This window comes from Protopterus annectens, chromosome 2.part1 (genome assembly GCF_019279795.1).
Source record: "Protopterus annectens isolate FY-2018-M chromosome 2.part1, PAN1.0, whole genome shotgun sequence".
NCBI lineage: Eukaryota > Metazoa > Chordata > Ceratodontiformes > Protopteridae > Protopterus > Protopterus annectens.
Genome location: NC_056729.1, coordinates 470,429,758 through 470,447,022, shown reverse-complemented (window position 1 = coordinate 470,447,022; position 17,265 = coordinate 470,429,758). Strand labels below are relative to the sequence as shown.

General features: G+C 42.4%; 1 protein-coding gene across 5 annotated transcripts in view; it reads left to right on the top strand.

The window, feature by feature from the left end:
• Positions 1–396: 396 nt before the first annotated feature.
• The window catches only part of GAB1 (GRB2 associated binding protein 1), a 1,599,067-nt gene continuing 1,582,198 nt past the window's right edge, over positions 397–17,265 (top strand). For 2 of the 5 annotated variants that reach the window (XM_044062262.1, XM_044062263.1), the window contains exon 1: positions 407–1,367. In XM_044062262.1, coding sequence (XP_043918197.1) covers positions 1,296–1,367 — 72 coding nt within the window. In that variant the 5' untranslated portion in view covers positions 407–1,295. Of the gene's footprint in view, positions 1,368–17,265 lie in introns of all 5 variants that reach the window. The other 3 variants (XM_044062261.1, XM_044062260.1, XM_044062264.1) reach the window with 3 other exon arrangements.

Genomic DNA, 17,265 nt, shown 5'->3' with positions numbered 1-17,265 from the left:
AGTTTCATTTTACATATTTTCATATTCAAATTTTCTCCAGTTACTTCTCCTTTAGTCGGCTTGCTATATTTCGCTGGTTTCACATCACGAGATTTGGTCGCACATTCATTCTCCATGAAACTTCAGGCACTAGTCTTCTTTCAAAGGTTTCGCAACCTTCATTTCTTAATTAATGTCTGTCGTCAAACCTAGTCACTTTAATGCCTTCCTGTCACAGCCACCCCGTGCAGCTTGTGGTCTGCTATACAACCAAAAACAATATCATTCCCAGTGCTACATTTTTTCTCTACTTCCCCATCCGTAGCGGTCCTCATATTCAGCAGGTAGTACATACGCCCCCCCCACAAAGACATTGACATTTGTACATAGTCGTGTATTCACAGGAATTCACAGGAAGTATGACTACAGTTCCCAGAATTCAAGTCCCGAGTGCCCCGCCCGACTCCATGGCACCCACCCCTTAGGTTTCGGACAAGGCCAGATTCAGGGAAAGTGTCGGGATTGTAGTTAACACGGTTAGCCGAATCCAGGATAGTTAAATCAACCCCATGAAAATTGGAGCACATATTAAGCTGATATAACCAGTATATTTACAAAACGGTACAAGTACACGCTAAAGAGGTACTATAACACGTTGCATAGTAGTTTTCTGGGATACGTAGTACTCCTTAAGCACAATCGTACCTGCTCCAGCGGGATAGTAACTCGCACTTTCGTAAAGTGATACACTCAACTGAATTGCAGTGAATACTGCGTAACTGCTACTATTCGTCTAATCTGTGTGCCGTCGAACTTCTTAATTATAGTTTGCCTTGCAGACGGGAGCTCTCTGCATTGCCTATGAAGTAGAGAGAGTGAAAGGGCAGTTCGAGTGAAGGTGTGGAACTCTGAAAAGGGAGACACTGCAGAGTTTATAGAAAGGCGAACACAAAACCACTGCTTTCTGGGCAGCAGCAGCGAGCAGGAAAAGTCAGGACGGCCGCGTTAAGGGAAAGGACCAGAAAAGTTTGGATGGCAGTGACTGTAGCGCCTAAAGTTGCTTGCTAAGGGTGGCTGTCAAGTGTCGTAAGAGAGGAGTCGTTGGTAAACAGACACCTGGACTGCTGGAGTAAAAGACTAAAACAGGCGGGGGAGAAAGAAACAGAGGCTCGGGGGCTGCTTCTCACCTTTCAGGCTCGGTACCTCTTAAAGTGGCAGCGAAACCTCTCCTTCCCTGTCTTGACCATTTTGGGATTAAATGCTCGGGTAACCTGGCAAAGGATCTAGTAGCATAGAAAGTCGCACAAACAAAAAACATGAGCGGCGGGGACATCGTGTATTGTGGCTGGCTGAGAAAGTCTCCGCCTGAGAAAAAGTTGAAACGTTTCGTAAGTACACTGACATCAATCTTCAATCTATAATGTAATCTGTAATGTGCTTCTTTTCTCCACGATTGTCATCTGTCTAAAACCTTGCAGTAACTAGAGCTGGCCTGACGGCTGGTGTTGATAGCCACCTGTCTGTATTACACTCTGCATGCTTGTTGGGGGGAGGGGAGGGCTCAGCACAGCCTCCAGACTTTGTCTTGATGGACTTTGGGGTGCGTCCTGCAAAAATCTCTGCATGACTGACTTCACCATGATAAAACCTTTGCTGTTGTTATTAGGTGGCGTCTTACGCACAGTGAGAAGAGTGTATCTACTGCTGCGTGTTTTGTGGCAGCCTGACTGTCCGTTGGGACTCGGAGTGGTATCAGTTACTGCGTGTGCAGGCGTATAAATAGGTGTGTTTGTGTTCGCGGAGATGTGTGGCTGTTAACTTCCAGTGAAAACGGGTAGGCAGCCACCAAATGAAAATTGCAGCTCAGTGTTATTTCCTTATTGCGGTGTTTGTTTTGAAAAAGTACTTTTCTTGCAGGTGATGCGTTCTTAGGCGTACCTGACTGCTGTGTTATAGCTCTCAACTAAATAGGGACACATCCAGAAATAATCAGGGACACTTTTTTTTTTTTTAAAATGACAGTACTGTTAACCTGAAATGTTATTAAAATAAGATAATGTGAATTGATATATAGTGAAGTAAAACAAGTCTGTCACTCCAATTACTGTCATTATTTAGTAGGTGTAGCTCACCACCATTTCTCCAAATGTCACTAGTCTTAGGAGGGATTAATAGGGACAAAGATAAAATTTGTGACATAGTCAGGGACATCCTGGAAAATCAGGGATAGTTGAGAGTTGTATATCACACTACACTGTTAACTCTTACAGGAGCCATAGAAAACGTACTGAAAATGTGAGTTTGTTTTAGTGTTCTCAAGTTGCATGAATCAGTCCCTCGAAAATCTTGAATCATTGCACACACAAGGATAATGAATTTACGTTAAGTGCAGACTCTTTATATGCACATGCATTTATATATATGTATGCAGGTTAATGTTTGCATTGTGCGATTTATCCATTCATTCTTAGATACCTGCTTTATCCAGTGCAGGAGGTGATGAGAGAGCTTGGGCTTATCTTGGCAGTCAGGAAGTCCAGATCTGGGTGTGATTCCAGTCCACTGCAGGGCATGTTTTTTACCAGCATGCTTGCAGGCAATTTAGAGGATCCCTCTTTTTTTTCAAGTATCAGTATGCCTTTGGAAATTGGGAGAAGAGCGGAGACCCTGTGGAAAACCCAAATGGATAAGATAAAGGATAAACATGCAAATTGTACACAGAGGGCATATCGACTGGGAACTGAACTAGAAAACCAAGTGGTGTGAGGCAGCAGCACTAGCCACTGCACCGCTCTGCCACCATGGACCTCCAGTTTCTTTCCATGTATCCTACAGATGCAGTTGGCATTGTCATCTCACAGCAGGAAATTTTCCAGTTTGATTCTGGACTTGGGTGCCTTCTGTGCAGAGTCTGCATGTCCTCCATGTATTCTGAGGGTTTTTTTGCAGGTGCTCCAACTTCCTCCCACATTCCAAAGACCTGCAGTAGGATAGATTGGACACTCTAAATAGGCCATGTGTGTGAGAGATATAGAATGATGGCCAAGGCAGGGCTAGCCTCCTGTCACTGTGAGCATTGCCTCTAGATGACCGTCACTATTGATGTGGCACTCTGACCACCATGTGCAAAAAGGAGGTAATGGATGGATGGACAGGAGAATTGAGGGGCCTGTAAATTGCCAGTAGATGTCCATTGTATATGGTGTGTGTCTGTCTGTACATATATACATGCATCCTGTCTAGCACCGGTTTCTGTGTTTTGTCTGCTGATTGCTAAGATAAACCCTGCTTCCTTGGTGACCCTGACTAGGATAAAACATGTCTCAGAAGATGAATGAATGAATGAATGGGCCTTAGTAAGAAATTCATGCTTTGGGTTGCTCTGAGCAGCATGGGTAGTAAAACCTGTTGTCCATGACTTAGTATTATTTCTGGGAAGTGGACTGGACTGGACTGAGAAAATTTTTAAGTGTGTTCTGTTGTGGTTATTATTATAATGCAAATGGTACGAAGAAAAAAGTGCATAAATTACTACAAGGTACTACAAATACCTTAGAAGTTAAAAAGCAAAGCTACTTATCCACCTAAGTCTTGTTTCTCTCTACTTGCAGTATTTTTCTTGTCTTTAAACGTTTTATTTTATGCAGTCATCTGGAGTACGTTTGCTGAGATTAGTATCTCATCAGAGTTTGTGGGGCTTTATAACAAGTGTCCCTGCCGTAATTCTAAGGCATTGATATTACATTAACTTTGTTAGCTGTCAAAGAGGGTGCAAGGATGCAGCCTGACTGTACTTCACAAAAGTCTTTTTGGGTTTCCAAAAGTCATTGTGTCAGTATGTTTTTATTCATAATAAGTCCCATGCCTGTTAACATGGCTAACATATACAAGTGGTTAAGTGAAAGTACTGCATAGATGAAGCTGGGAGATGCATCCGAGTGCTATATAGGTGGGAGTTTAGCATGAAGAATGTGGTCCAAGTTTGGAAATAGGGATACAAATGCATTAACAAAGCTAGTAAATAAGACTGGATGCAGTCTGGATCCTGATGCTTGCCAGAGGAGACTGAAAGTGGTTGAGAGAGAGTGCTGTTAACCAGTACTCTGTATGTAGATTTTATGGTGTGCACAGAGTAAAATACTTTAGAAAGGTCATTGTAGATCACTGTTGCCTATTTTTCTGCTTCTGTATTTCTAAGGAGACTGCTAATGCATGTGAGTAGGACAAGTGTGCTGTGGTCCTTTTAAACGTCGTTGGTAGTTTGTAAAGAGAGTATACTTGCAGAAACAGTCTTTTAGTTGATTAGTCATTTTTTTCCTGGTATTTTACAAAGCTGAGAGTAATGAGGTTGGTCTCTATTATTCCAAGTGTTGTGATGGCCCTTGTCTGGAAAGTGGTGCCACTGTTGATACTTTCTGTTTTCAGGAAATGATCCATAGTTAAGAGAAGTTTTGTGTTCTAAAAGTAAAGCTACAAATGTATAAAATTCTCTGAAGTTTGTCAGTCTCAGTTGAGCCATGGCTAAGAAACTTTATCTATTTGTTCACCTATCTGAATAAGATCCCTTGAAAGTTGAAGGAGGGATAAAGCAAGCATGTACTGATGGCCTGTGGAAGTGGCTTGAGATAGTAAAACACAGCATCTGTTGCTTCAGAAACAGATATATACTAGTTAGCTATAGCATATGCAAACTCAAGTTTCAGCCTTTTGATCTATGAGTCAGGTTGCTTATTTTATCTCAAAGTTCTTCGGGTTGCAGAGTAGTCTTGAATGTCATATCTATAGGTAGGATATACTTGAGCTTTGATAGTAATTGTTTTGCATCAACTCCCTGTAGTACAAAAATAAGATATAACTAGAGAATGGTTATTTATTAACTTAAATAGATGAAATGGTTGGCACAGTGGTGCAATGGTCATTGTTTCTCTTTCACAGTGTTCTGTTCTTCAGGTTTTTTTTTTTTTTTTGCTGGGGTACATTCTTTGTGAAGAGAGAGTCAGCATTTTGCTGGTGTGTCTGTGTGGGTTTTCAGTGGGTACTTTGGTTTCTTCTCAAGTTCGAAAGACACACCATTTGTGAATAAGTGCTTGCTTTTTGTGTGTCTTGTGCAGGATTAAGTTTTCTGCCTTGCGCCCATTGGCTGCTATAATAGTGACTCTTCTCCCTGTATCTATGAATTAAGCAGGTAATCTGAAAATGAATAAAAATAACTGACATTCCTTGGCTGTAGAGTTGTAAATGCAATGTTTGTTACAATTTATTCTTTGTTCTACTCTTTTATTTTACCTCTGCTTATCATTATTGTAAAACTGAGTTGTACACTTATCACTGTGATTTATATTTAATGCTTTCATTTTGTATTAAACTTGTACAGACTTATTTTTTTTTTTTTGTTAATGTACTGTGCTTTTGTACCTGGACACAATTAGGTCAGCAAGTCGGCACCATTAAATGTAAATAAGCAAACGACTGAACTAACTGGCAGTGGAGACGGCATGTTTTACAGCTAGGTTTAGTAGTTAATGCACAACACAAGAAGTTTAAATAATATTACTGTCAGTACAGAAAGTATTGCAAAAAAAAATGTATAAAAAGTTGTAATGTGAGTAGATTTTTGCTGTTGAGGAATTTAGCAGTTGGGTTCATGTGGGTCCAGTTTGCATATAAGTATTGACAATGTCTGTCAGCTTGTGGCTGAAGAACAAAAAATGCTAAAAGATTTTAGGTTCTTGATAAAATGGAGGTGTTGGTGTGTACATATATGTTGTTTCCGTACTATCATCGTGTAAGGTAAAGGTAATACTGCTATTTATTTTATTTTTTAGAGGTGAGTGCCTTGATTTCTTATGCTACATAAATTCAAAAGGTGTGCTCAGAGGGAGGAAGTTGAATGAAAATGTTGTGTGAATACGAGTTCAAGAAATTGTAAAAGTTTACTGTACAAAGAAGGTGGGAGAGAATTCAGTCTGAAGTTATAGAGAAATAAGGATGTGAGCACTAACCTCGTCTTGGAGGCAGGAGTATCTGAAGAAGTAGAAAAGCAACGTAATAAATGGCTCCAAGTAGAGAGGAGGCATTGCAGCACAGACCAGAGATTGTATTAGTACAGTTAGCTGCTAGTGGGGTTTAATTGCAAGGCTTCCGTTTTTGCCGAGATTTCGTTTTAACAGCAGATGATGGCACACCAGAGTTATTTCTAAGAGGATGAAGTCCATGTAAATAGGTTGCATCTAGAATGGAACTGTTTTCAGTTTTGTTTCAAATTGTTTGATATGTTTTGCTTTTGAGTGTTTGTTGATTTGTCTCCACCAAGTTGACCAGTCTTTGACCATTGCTCTGCAGAGGGTCTGGTACAGTGGAGGGAGACATGTGAAGAAATTCATTTGCCTTTTGTGCATAAGTCATTGGCAGCAGAAACATGACAAGTTTGTGCACAGAGCCTTGAACATGGCCAGAATGGATAAGACAGAAAAAATGTTTACAGCTTGTTGTTTAGCTATAATGTTAAACATGATACCTGTGGCTCTAACGGTTCATGAAACCTGAGAACTGCAATTTTTTGCAGTGAGATGGTTGAGGTAAAGAGTGGAGTAACCTAGTGAGATCTAAGTGACAAGCCACATTGTGTTTTGTAATGTGAAAGTGTTTTGACTATATTTTTGTTTACATATATAATGTGTGCATTTATTATAGGACATTGGTACACCAAACCAGGCCTCTATACATTTGAAGCATTCCATGTCTGTGGAATTCACCCTTTCAGCTCTGGATAGAAGGAAATCTTTGCCCTTTGCAGCCTATGTATTTGCTTTTTTCTGCTTTTGGACATGTCACTAGCTATAAAACGCATGCACTTGTGCTGCCACAGATTATATAATGTGCTGCATATTAATGTAGACACTAGTATACATACAGATTTATGTAAACGTGTGTGAATGTAGAGTACTAGCGTTTGGGTGCATTGTACATTTTGCTTTGAGTGCTGTTTGTGTTGCTGCTTGTATGTGTGTTATGTTGTCTATGCTGTTTTAGTATGAAATTGTAAGTGCAAGTTAATGCAGGGAAGCATTAGAGTCCAGAGGGAATGTATATTGATTTTGCTATGCAATTGTTTAGAATGTGCAGAGTAAGCTTTTTAAACTAGCTGAGTTCCATACTTAGTAACCCCTAACTGTGTGCTAGAGGCTGAATTAATTGTAGAGGAAATGGTTAACATGACAAATGTCTTATTAATTATAGTGCATTACTGCACAAGTGCTACGAACATAATGACCACTGATAGATCACTTCACTGATGAATGTTTTAAATGCTGCATTTTTGAAGATATCTGGTTAATACAGTATAATAGTGAAGTAACATAGATGTGCAGAGCCTTAAGACCCCAAGAGTAATAAAGCCTTTCATTGCACAGACCTGCACAACTTTATTCCAGCGGTGATACTTATTGTTTTTTGTTCACGCTGATTGATGATCTCCTTCATTCTTGGGTTCTGCAGGTTAATCTGCCATTAAGAGGTAGATGTTATTAATTTTGTTACAGTTACAAATGTTCTGAAGGTAGCGTATTGAGATATTGTTGTAGTTGTTCGTGCCTACCTTAGAGAGACAGATTTTGTTAACATTCATGGATTGAAAATGTAGACCTTGCTCCTTATGGCTAAGCGTATGACTGTTTAATGCACTAGTCCCACTGGGTCTGCAGTACCTTCAGACTTATTGTTGCACTGTAGAAGAGCATTTTTCATTTCTCCACATTTCAGAATTGTAGTTAAATCTTTCATACGCATCCATAAGCTTGTGTGCTTTTGAAAGAGAAAACAAATATATTAGTGATTTACTTAGCACTCCATTTCTAATGGATATAGTTTCATTTCACAGTCAGCACATTTATCAGCATTTGTACATCCACTGAAATTGAATGGCATGTTTTGAAAAATTACACTGATATGTAGGTAGGTACTGAGATCACAGCAGGAATGGCTGTTAATCTTGTGTCACATAAGGCACTGCTTTTTTCCACCACTCGTTTTTACGCTGAGCTGTTAGTATATACGAGTCATGAGATTTCAAACTACTCTGGCAAAGAAGGCAGTTAGTGTAGTACTAAACAAGAGTCTTGAATTTGTACTTAGCGTGTAGGCATCAGAAGTACTGACATTTTGGATGATGCACTTAAATGTTACTTGCTTGGGGGCATATGTTTTAAAGCTTTTTGGTTTTGAAGCTCATCATTCAACCGATTGTCTAAGGTTTTTTTTTATTCAGTGGTGTTCATTGTTAGCGATCCAAACCCCTGTCCCCCTTTTTAAGGAGCGACAGTGTGCGTAGCACTGAAGAGACAGAAATGCTTGTTTTCAATTTTGAAGTTCAGTAACCTGCTTGCTGTATCTGTCAGTTTTCATTCATTTTTCAACTAATGGGATTGGATCCAATCCTCAGAGCAACCTAGGCCATTTTACTAGCTCATCGCCACCAACAAACTCTCGATCTCCTTCTCTACCCATAATGTACTACCCCTAACATCCCCCGGATCTCTCTTGCTGCTTCAGCGTTTAGACTTGGTTGCCCTCTGCTCTCGAGTCCTCAGTGTGGTATAAGTTACATTTTCATATTTCCTTTCCAGAACAAAATCTTTAAACATGTTTCTTAATCTTTATCTTTTTTCATTTGAAGTAGTTCTTCTGTTCTCTGTCGTACACACCTTGAGTGTAAAACTGTTCTGTCATCATTGGTAGACCTATCTCCCTCCCTTAGTATACAACTCAGTACAGCTCCTCGTGGTGTCCTGCAGAGTGATACAGGCAACTGAGAGACTTTTCCTGATTTTAAGTATTTTTTTCTTTTGCTCCCACTGCCTTTTCCCGCCTAAAAAGCGAGTTTCAAACTGCTCCGTGCTTTTAAAAGTTTAAATTGCATTGCTTTCTGCATTTTACAGTTTTTGCACTTGTTTTATCATTTTAAGTCGTTTTGTATAACTGTTGTAGGCTGCACACTAAAGTGCGCTAGCCTGTTTATAACATTTACAGTGTTTTCTGTGTGTTTTTCTGCTTTTCTCTGAAAAAAAAGAAAAAAAACAAAAAAATTCTCTTTCCCCACCTTTGCTGAACTAGATTAGTCCAGATTTCAGGCTTTGCTGAATTCCGGACTATGGTATAGTTTCCTGTGTTGCCCATATCCTTACTTGGATAGGAGGAAGCTTCTCTGTTCACCAGTGAGAGTGGGGAGCTTTGGGGAGCTTTGAGCAGCCTATCTGTCCCTGGAGGAGTGGTCTCAGCCCTGAAACTGGTAGCTTATTGGCCGTTTTGGGACAGTTCCATTCTCTTTCAGTTTCCCTGCTTTAAAACCCGCATTTGCGCGACTTTGCGCATAGCGCAGCATCAGGCAGCGCCACTTAATCGGGTTTAAACTATTCCTGGCTCCACAAAGTCTGCTCTTCACTTTTTCCCTTAGAACTGATTTAAATCTCAAAGTAAGCACTATATTTTCATCCCAAAAGCCCTGCACTTGCTCTTATAAGTAATCTTATAAGTAAACACTAATAAACTAAAGCAGTACACCCTCTTATACTCTTTTTAAGTACTTGGCTCCCTATTGGTCCTTTTCTGATCAGTCAAAAAGTAGTTCCTTATACTATTCTGGCATGTCCAAAAGTCAGTTTCGGGTTTACTCTCCAGTCCAGCTGGTGAATCTGGGAATCTTGAGGCAATGTTACAATTGCCTTATGTACACAGACCACCCTCTCCTCCTCCCTACAAGCTCAAATATATGTGAGAGATGCAACTATATAGCCAAACTGGAGGCTGAGCTCTCTCAACCCAGTACTGGCTCAGTCAGTCAGGAGGAGAAGGGAACCACACACACCACAATTCCAGTCTCACATAGACCTACCGCATCAGCAAACCAAACTCACAAAAACATACTCGGAGGCTCTAAATAAAAATCTGCCTAAGCAGCAGATACCTCCAAAGCAGACATCCAAGCAAACCCTACCCCACAACAACACCCACGTATCACATAGTTCACAACGTCAGTGTGCCACACAGTCACAGCCCTTAAGGCTAAACAACACACCTAATATACTTGTAATAGGTGACTCTATTGTCAGACACACTGACGTCCCACTCACCAGACTGAACAAGGAGAAGGTCACTGTAAGCTGCCTGTCGGGTGCCAGGATCCGCCACATAACGCATGCACTCAGGTCACTCCAAAGCAAGTACAAGTATGACTCCATCATTGTCCATGCTGGTGTGAATGACCTGAGACGTACCTCCCTGGACTACATGAAAAGAGACATAGAGGAGCTTCTCTGATCATGTAGCCCAGGCCGGTATGACCCTGACTTTGAGTAGCATGTTGCCCTCACCAAAAATGATGCCACAGTATAAAGACAAAATGATCACTTTTAACAATTGGCTAAAGTATTGGTGTCATTTAAAGGGGATCCAGTGTCTGTCAGCCTGGGATGACATGCTCGACAAGCCACGTTGCTTCGCTAGGGACTGCTTGCACCTGTCACCCCATGGCCTTTGAATACTGGCTAAGGCTCTTGCCACCCCCATAGTGCCTTTTTTAGGCAAGGCTCAAAAGACAAACCCACCTCCATAGACAACACAATGAAAAAAAAAACTAAGGGTAATGCTGCTCAACGCCAGAAGTCTAAACCTCAAGATTCATGCACTCGAGGCTCTCCTCAGTATGGAGAATATCGATATCTGTGCAGTAACATAAACCTGGTTCAAGGCTTCCGAAGGCACCCCAGCACTACCAGGTTATACTTCATACCATGCTTTTCGGCCACAAAACTCGGACCAAACTACAAAAGGAGGGGGAGTATCCATATACATCAAAGATACCCACACCTCCAGGTTAGTGGCACTGCACGAAGCATCGGAGACCATCCATTTGCAACTAACATTGGGCAAAACTGTCTTTCAGTTTGTAGCCTGCTACAGACCACCCTCATGAACCCCACTTGGCTTTCCTGAGAACACTGGATAATATGAAGGTCTCTCCAAGCACCATTATATTGGGTGACTTCAACTACCCAAACATTGACTGGGAAAACTACTCAAGCCTCAACACCCTCGCCCAACGGTTCCTAGAATTTATAAACTCAAATGCTATGGAACAACTGGTCACCACCCCCACAAGAGGGGAAAACATATTGGACCTGGTCATCACCAACATGGGGACTGTATGTTCCACACCAGAGGTATACCCGTCATTGGTAAGGTCAGACCATAAATTAATCTCACTGGACATCCATATCCCGTCCCCACCCCTAGCCAAGGAAACCACGGTGAAGAACTTCTCAAAAGCAAACTTCACACTTCTCAAAACCGAGGTGGTATCCTTCAAAGCCCCCGGGCCAGTGGAAAATACAGCTCAAACTGCAGAATCATTTACAAACGCATTCTATGGACACCTACAGGAATGCATGGATCGTGCTATCCCAAATAAAACCAAGGCTCACTCCCCCAAAGGCAGGAGACCTTTGTGGTGGACCCCAGCCATAAATAAGCTATACAACAGAAGGAGGAAGCTACTACATGATGGAGCAAAATCCCAAAAAGGGAAGGCATCTCTGATCAGTACTAGCAAGAGACTACGGTCCCTCATAAAATCATCTAAGGCCAGCTTCGAAAGAAAAATTGCACAAGACACTAAAGATAATCACAAGGCCTTCTTTAGTTATGTCAGGAACCTAGGTGGCAACTCCCAGATATGCTCTGAGTTGGTGCAAAATGACAAAAAATACACTGAACCCACAGACATTGCCAACATCCTGGCAGACAGGTTCAGTGCAAACCCCCCCCCCAAAGAGCAAATGTCTATCCCAACAGAGTGCAGTCTCCCCGACATCACAGATGAACAGGTGAGAGCTGCCCTCTCCAAAGCAAAAAACACAGCATCAGTGGGACCGGACGGTGTCCCGGGCTGCGTCTTACACAAGCTCCAAGAAGAACTTAACCCTCACATAAAGTCACTGTTCAATCTCAGCCTTACTACAGGATATGTACCCAAGGAATGGCGTACAGCAACAGTGGTCCCGCTCCACAAAGGTGGTGCCACAACGGACCCCGGAAACTGTCGCCCTATAAGCCTGACTAGCCTGGTCTGCAAAGCTATGGAGCGGATCATCATGGAACTCGTAAACAAAGACATTGAGAACCTCCAGACACTGGATCCTACCCAATTCGGCTTTAAGGGCAGATCTTGCCTCTTGAACCTGGTTGACTTCTTTGAAACAGTTACCAGGGCCATAGACGAAGGGAAGGTAGTCCACACAGTCTACCTGGACCTCGCAAAAGCCTTCGACACAATACCCCACTCGGGCATCATAAATAAGCTCACCAGCTTAAATATCAACCCCTATGTCACAAGGTGGATTGCAAACTGGCTCAGGCATAGAACCCACATGGTCAGAATTGCAGGTGCCATGTCAGACTCTAAACCAGTTACAAGTGGCGTCCCATAAGGCTCAGTCCTGGGACCTCTCTTGTTCGGTATATATTTCTCTGAGGTACAGGCTAACACGGGCGGACTATGGCTGACCAAGTTCGCAGATGACTGCAAACTCGGTGCCATAATCGACTCTCCACCTGACACAAGCATCCTCCAAAAGGGTCTCACAGAGACGGATAACTGGTGCCAGAGCCATGGCCTAAAGCTAAATGCCAAAAAATGCATAGTCATCCCCTTTGGGCAAAACAAAGTGCCCACAAATTACCACATAGGTGGTAATCCATTAAGTACGGAAGAAGTAATTGGGGATTTGGGGACCCAAGTAGATTGGCAACGTGATAGTAATCTCTCCTTTGACAAAGTGGTTAGAAAGACCTTCTATATAGCCCACCTTATCACGAAAGGTTTCACATCTAGATCGAGAGGTCATTGTGCCCCTCTACTCATCACTCATCAGGCCCATAATTGAATACAATGCCCCATTTGGGATGTAACTTACCCGACACCTGCAGCAACTGGAAAGACCCCAAAAGTACCTCACCAAGAGGATCAAGGGACTCAAACAGATGCCCTATGCAGTTCGGCTAAAGAAACTCCAGCTCTACTCAGTTGCTTACCGCCTACTCAAAGGCGATCTGTGCCTGACATATAAAGCCATGTCCAACCCAGAATCAACGGACATGCTCCACCTCAGGAAATCCAAATCCCTTAGAGCTACATGCTCCAGGGACTTGAACCTCAGCACAGAAATAAATAGGACATGCTGGAGGGACAGATTCATATCCCAGAGGCTCCCCTCACTCGAACAAAATCCCAGTCCAAGTTAGGCAGAGCCCCTCACTGACCCTCTTCAAGAGAAATCTTGATGAGTGGATGGGAGATCGTAAGTTTACCCCTGGGATCTCATCTGTGTCCCTGCTAGACAGTGGCACAGTAAACTAATCTTAAAAGGGCTATCTTTTGTGACCTACTATTCAAAGGCAGAGTCTACTAATCTAAAAGGGTGGCGAAAGCCAAACACACTCTGGCTAGGCTTATAAATGCCCTAGGGCAGATAGCCTAGTGTCAACCCATGAACCGATTAACCCTTTTTTACATGTAGTGTAACCTCCATAATTACTATTACTGGTATTTTGTCTTTGTCTACAAGTTTTTTCCTTGTAGTTCTTAAATACCATTGCTGGTATTTGTTTTTCTTCCCCCTTCTGCCTATTCAAACTTTTTTTTAAACACTCTTCTCTTTCCTAGAAAATGTCTGAGAAAGGTCCAGCAGGTTTTAAAAAATGTGACAACTCTGGGCATAAGTTGCCTTTGTCTGATGCCCACAATTTTTGTGTATATTGTTTAGGACCAGAACATTTAACCGAAGCAGACAGAAGACCATAAATTAAACCAATACAAGCACCAAATGGTCCAGGAAGCAGCAGCTGAAAACGGCTAAACTGAAAACGTTTTATTAAGGTCTCACTCACAAGTGCTTTCACCCTGACTCAATTGCAGGGCTTTTTGAAGTGTAACGCAAACACCACAAATACCATTCCCATTTAAATATCCCCATACACAAAAAGGCGCCAAAAAGTTTAAAGTGACAACAAAAACAATTTTTCAGTAGTCCCATTACAATTGATTTTTAGGACTGTTGCATATTTTAAAACAATGCTGAAATTAGGATTAGGGTGTGGAGAGACTATTGAAAAATTGCTTTTGCTTGTACTCATGATTTTCTTATTAATGAACCCGATAAGGGACTATTTTTTAACAATATCTTTTAACACTGGTGGTTCTTGATTTGAAACATTGTGAATGTTTACTGACATAGGATTGTGTGTACCACTTTAAACTTTTTTGGCGCCTTTTTGTATATGGGGATATTTAAATGGGGGTGGTATTTGTGGTGTTTGTGTTACACTTGAAAAAGCCCTGCAATTGTGTCGGGGTGAAAGCGCTTGTGAGTGAAACCTTAATTAAAAGTTTTCTGTTTAGCCATTTTCAGCTGCTGCTTCCTGGACCATTCGGTGCTTTTACCAGAACATTCCCAACAGGACTGCAGTATTTGTTGTGTGTTCAACTCCCGAGGTTTAGCAGACAGGAACGTTAAGTTGATTTTAAAGGGATTTACCGCCATCTTCTTTTTCTGAAGCCATTACTGGGGTTCAGTCCCCCAAATAAAAATTTAAAAAACAGTCAAAAGGGTCTAGATCCTCAGATTCTCCAGCCTCAACTCTTTCTGAACCAAGACGAAAGAAAAAATGGATCCAAAGCCATGTCCGATCTGACAATCATCCGATCCAACCACACACATTTCGTATCCTACAGCCTTGGATCTGACCAGATATACTTTGGATCTAAAGCCCTTACCAAAAACTACCTATTCACCAAATCAGGATCTGATTCCTTCCAGGGTGCCCTATCTCTTTTTAGAGAGGCAGTCAAAATCACTGTCCCTGATATCCTCTTGTTCCACCAGGAGTCTCTCAGAAGCAGATGCGGAGAGGATGATGAGGAAGTTTTTAAAGGAACAAATTCAGAAGGGGGTTCTCACAGTTCCTACCCCTTTGGGTCAGGAAGTCCGTTCATCTACCACTCCACAGATAACACCTCCTTCTCTAATTCAGCCTGTAGTTTTAGAGCCCTTGGATCTGAGCCTTCCGGGTCTCTGTGGTTCGGATCTGAAGCGAACACTGTCTCTGATATCCTCTGAACTGGATGACACTCAGAGCTGAAGCTTCCCTGTCGGTTCCAAGAGGATGGGGTCAACTTTGAGATTTTCGGAGCCATCTGTTCCTCTTGGAAATTCAGCACTGGATAGTTCGGCTCCAACTTCTGCCTCGAGTGAATTGCTCTTGGGGCAGAGGGAGATGATGAGCCAGAAACTTGCTATCTGGCCTCCCTTGGCTTCCTTCTTCCCAGAGTGGTCTACCTTTGAGGAAGTGAAAAGTGTGTTCTCTGCTCAGCAGGTCAGACTGGTCCTTTCCCCTCAGATCCACCCCCTACTGCTCGGATGACTTTGCACCATGATCTTCAACATTCTCCCTCACAGGTAAAGCCAGTCCAAAGCTTCCAGTCTACCCATCTGGGTATTTTGATCTCTTCTGATACTTTTCTGGACCACCCCACCGAAGAAGACCCTAGGAAGAGAAAGTGCAAAAGGAGGCACTTGGACTCTCCTCAGGAGTCCGTCACTGAGGGTACTGATTTCGATGAAGGGGAGAGGGTCTCCAAAATCACCACCTGATGACATCTCAGTTGCAGACATTCTTGAGATCCTAAAGCAAAAGGGGTGTCTGGTCTTCCCAAGACCCTTTTGAGGAGTCAGTATTTTAGGAAGCATTTGGGTACTGGTCTGTCTACCTCCTGGGTTACTCCACCAGCTGATGAACATATTGATGTAATCTCCAAGCAGGCATGAAAAGAACCTGATACAATTGAGACAATCTTCAAGAGACCAGACAGGATTCTGGCTTCACCAGTAGGCCGGGAATATTGGAGTAAAGGGGTTCCAGTAGATGCCATAGTTGTGGCAGTGGCTACAAAAAAGGAACTTGTTGAACCGAGTTCCACTGTCCATCCTTCTAATAGAGAGTCAAGGGCGATGGATTTGGGAAGCATGTTTATGCTTCAGAGACTTTTGTACTTGGGTTGCTGAACTATTTAGCATATTTTAGTATGCTATAAAGAGATTTTGATTAAAGAGTTATCCATCCATATCTTTCACTGGAACTGTTGAGATTCTAAATCTTCAGTAGTCTTTCAGCTGGCTACCCTACAGGCTATATCCAATTTGTCCATAAGGCTAATCTTGCATACTTCAGAAGGCACCTCAAAGACTGCGGGTTCAGGCATTTCCATCAGGAGACATGCCTGGATGTGCCTATGTGATTTTGCAGACTCCTTCAAGTCATCATTCGTCAGTGCTCCCTTTGATGGCACTTCTTTATTTGGCCGAAAGACCCCCTCTGCAGTGTGTGCCTTTTTTGACCCCTCAAAGGACATTTTCCAAGAATCAAAGGGGCGGTCGAAAAATGTGGTTCAGAAAATTTCTGGGTCCTTTCCAAGATGCATGTGGAGTTAGATTCCCCCAGAGGCAGAGAGGGAAGCAATAATGGAAGCAGACACTCCCATGGAAGAGGAGGCTCGCAGAGCTGGGCATCTAGAGATTCCTTTTCAGACAGACCCTTTCAGTGCTCCTGAATAGAGCCCCAATTGCCTACCTCTAGAGGCAGTCTGGGGGGGGAGGTCACTTATATGTGCACCAGAAAGCCCGGATAAGTATTAACAAAAGATAGTTTGGTGCAGAGAATTATTTCCAGAGGTTATATAATTCTCTTTTCCCTGTCTCCTCAGATATCCAGAAAAATTCCTGATGTTCCACCCAATCAGAGGAAAGCAGCAGCACTAAAGTTCCAAAAGCTTCTAGAAAAAAAGTCATCCAAGAGGTCCCACCAGGTTAGACAGAATCTGGAACTTGCTCAAGATTCTTTTTAGTGCCAAAGAAAACGGGGGACTGGAGACCAGTTTTGGATCTCAGTGTTTTGAACAAGTCAATTCAACACGCACACAGTTAAGGATAGTCATGGTTCAGTCCATTTTGCCATTTCTGGGCAAGGATGATTTTTATGTACGCGAAGATCTATCACAAAAACATGAACAGACGATCCAGAAGGTACTTCTGACAGGGATCCAGTCATTACCAGTTCAGAGCACTGCCCTTTGGCCTCACCACAGCCCCCAGGGTGTTCAGTAAGTGCATGGCAGTGGTTGCAGTTCACTTAAGACTGCAAGGATTCTGGGTGTTTCCTTGTTTAGACAACTGTCTC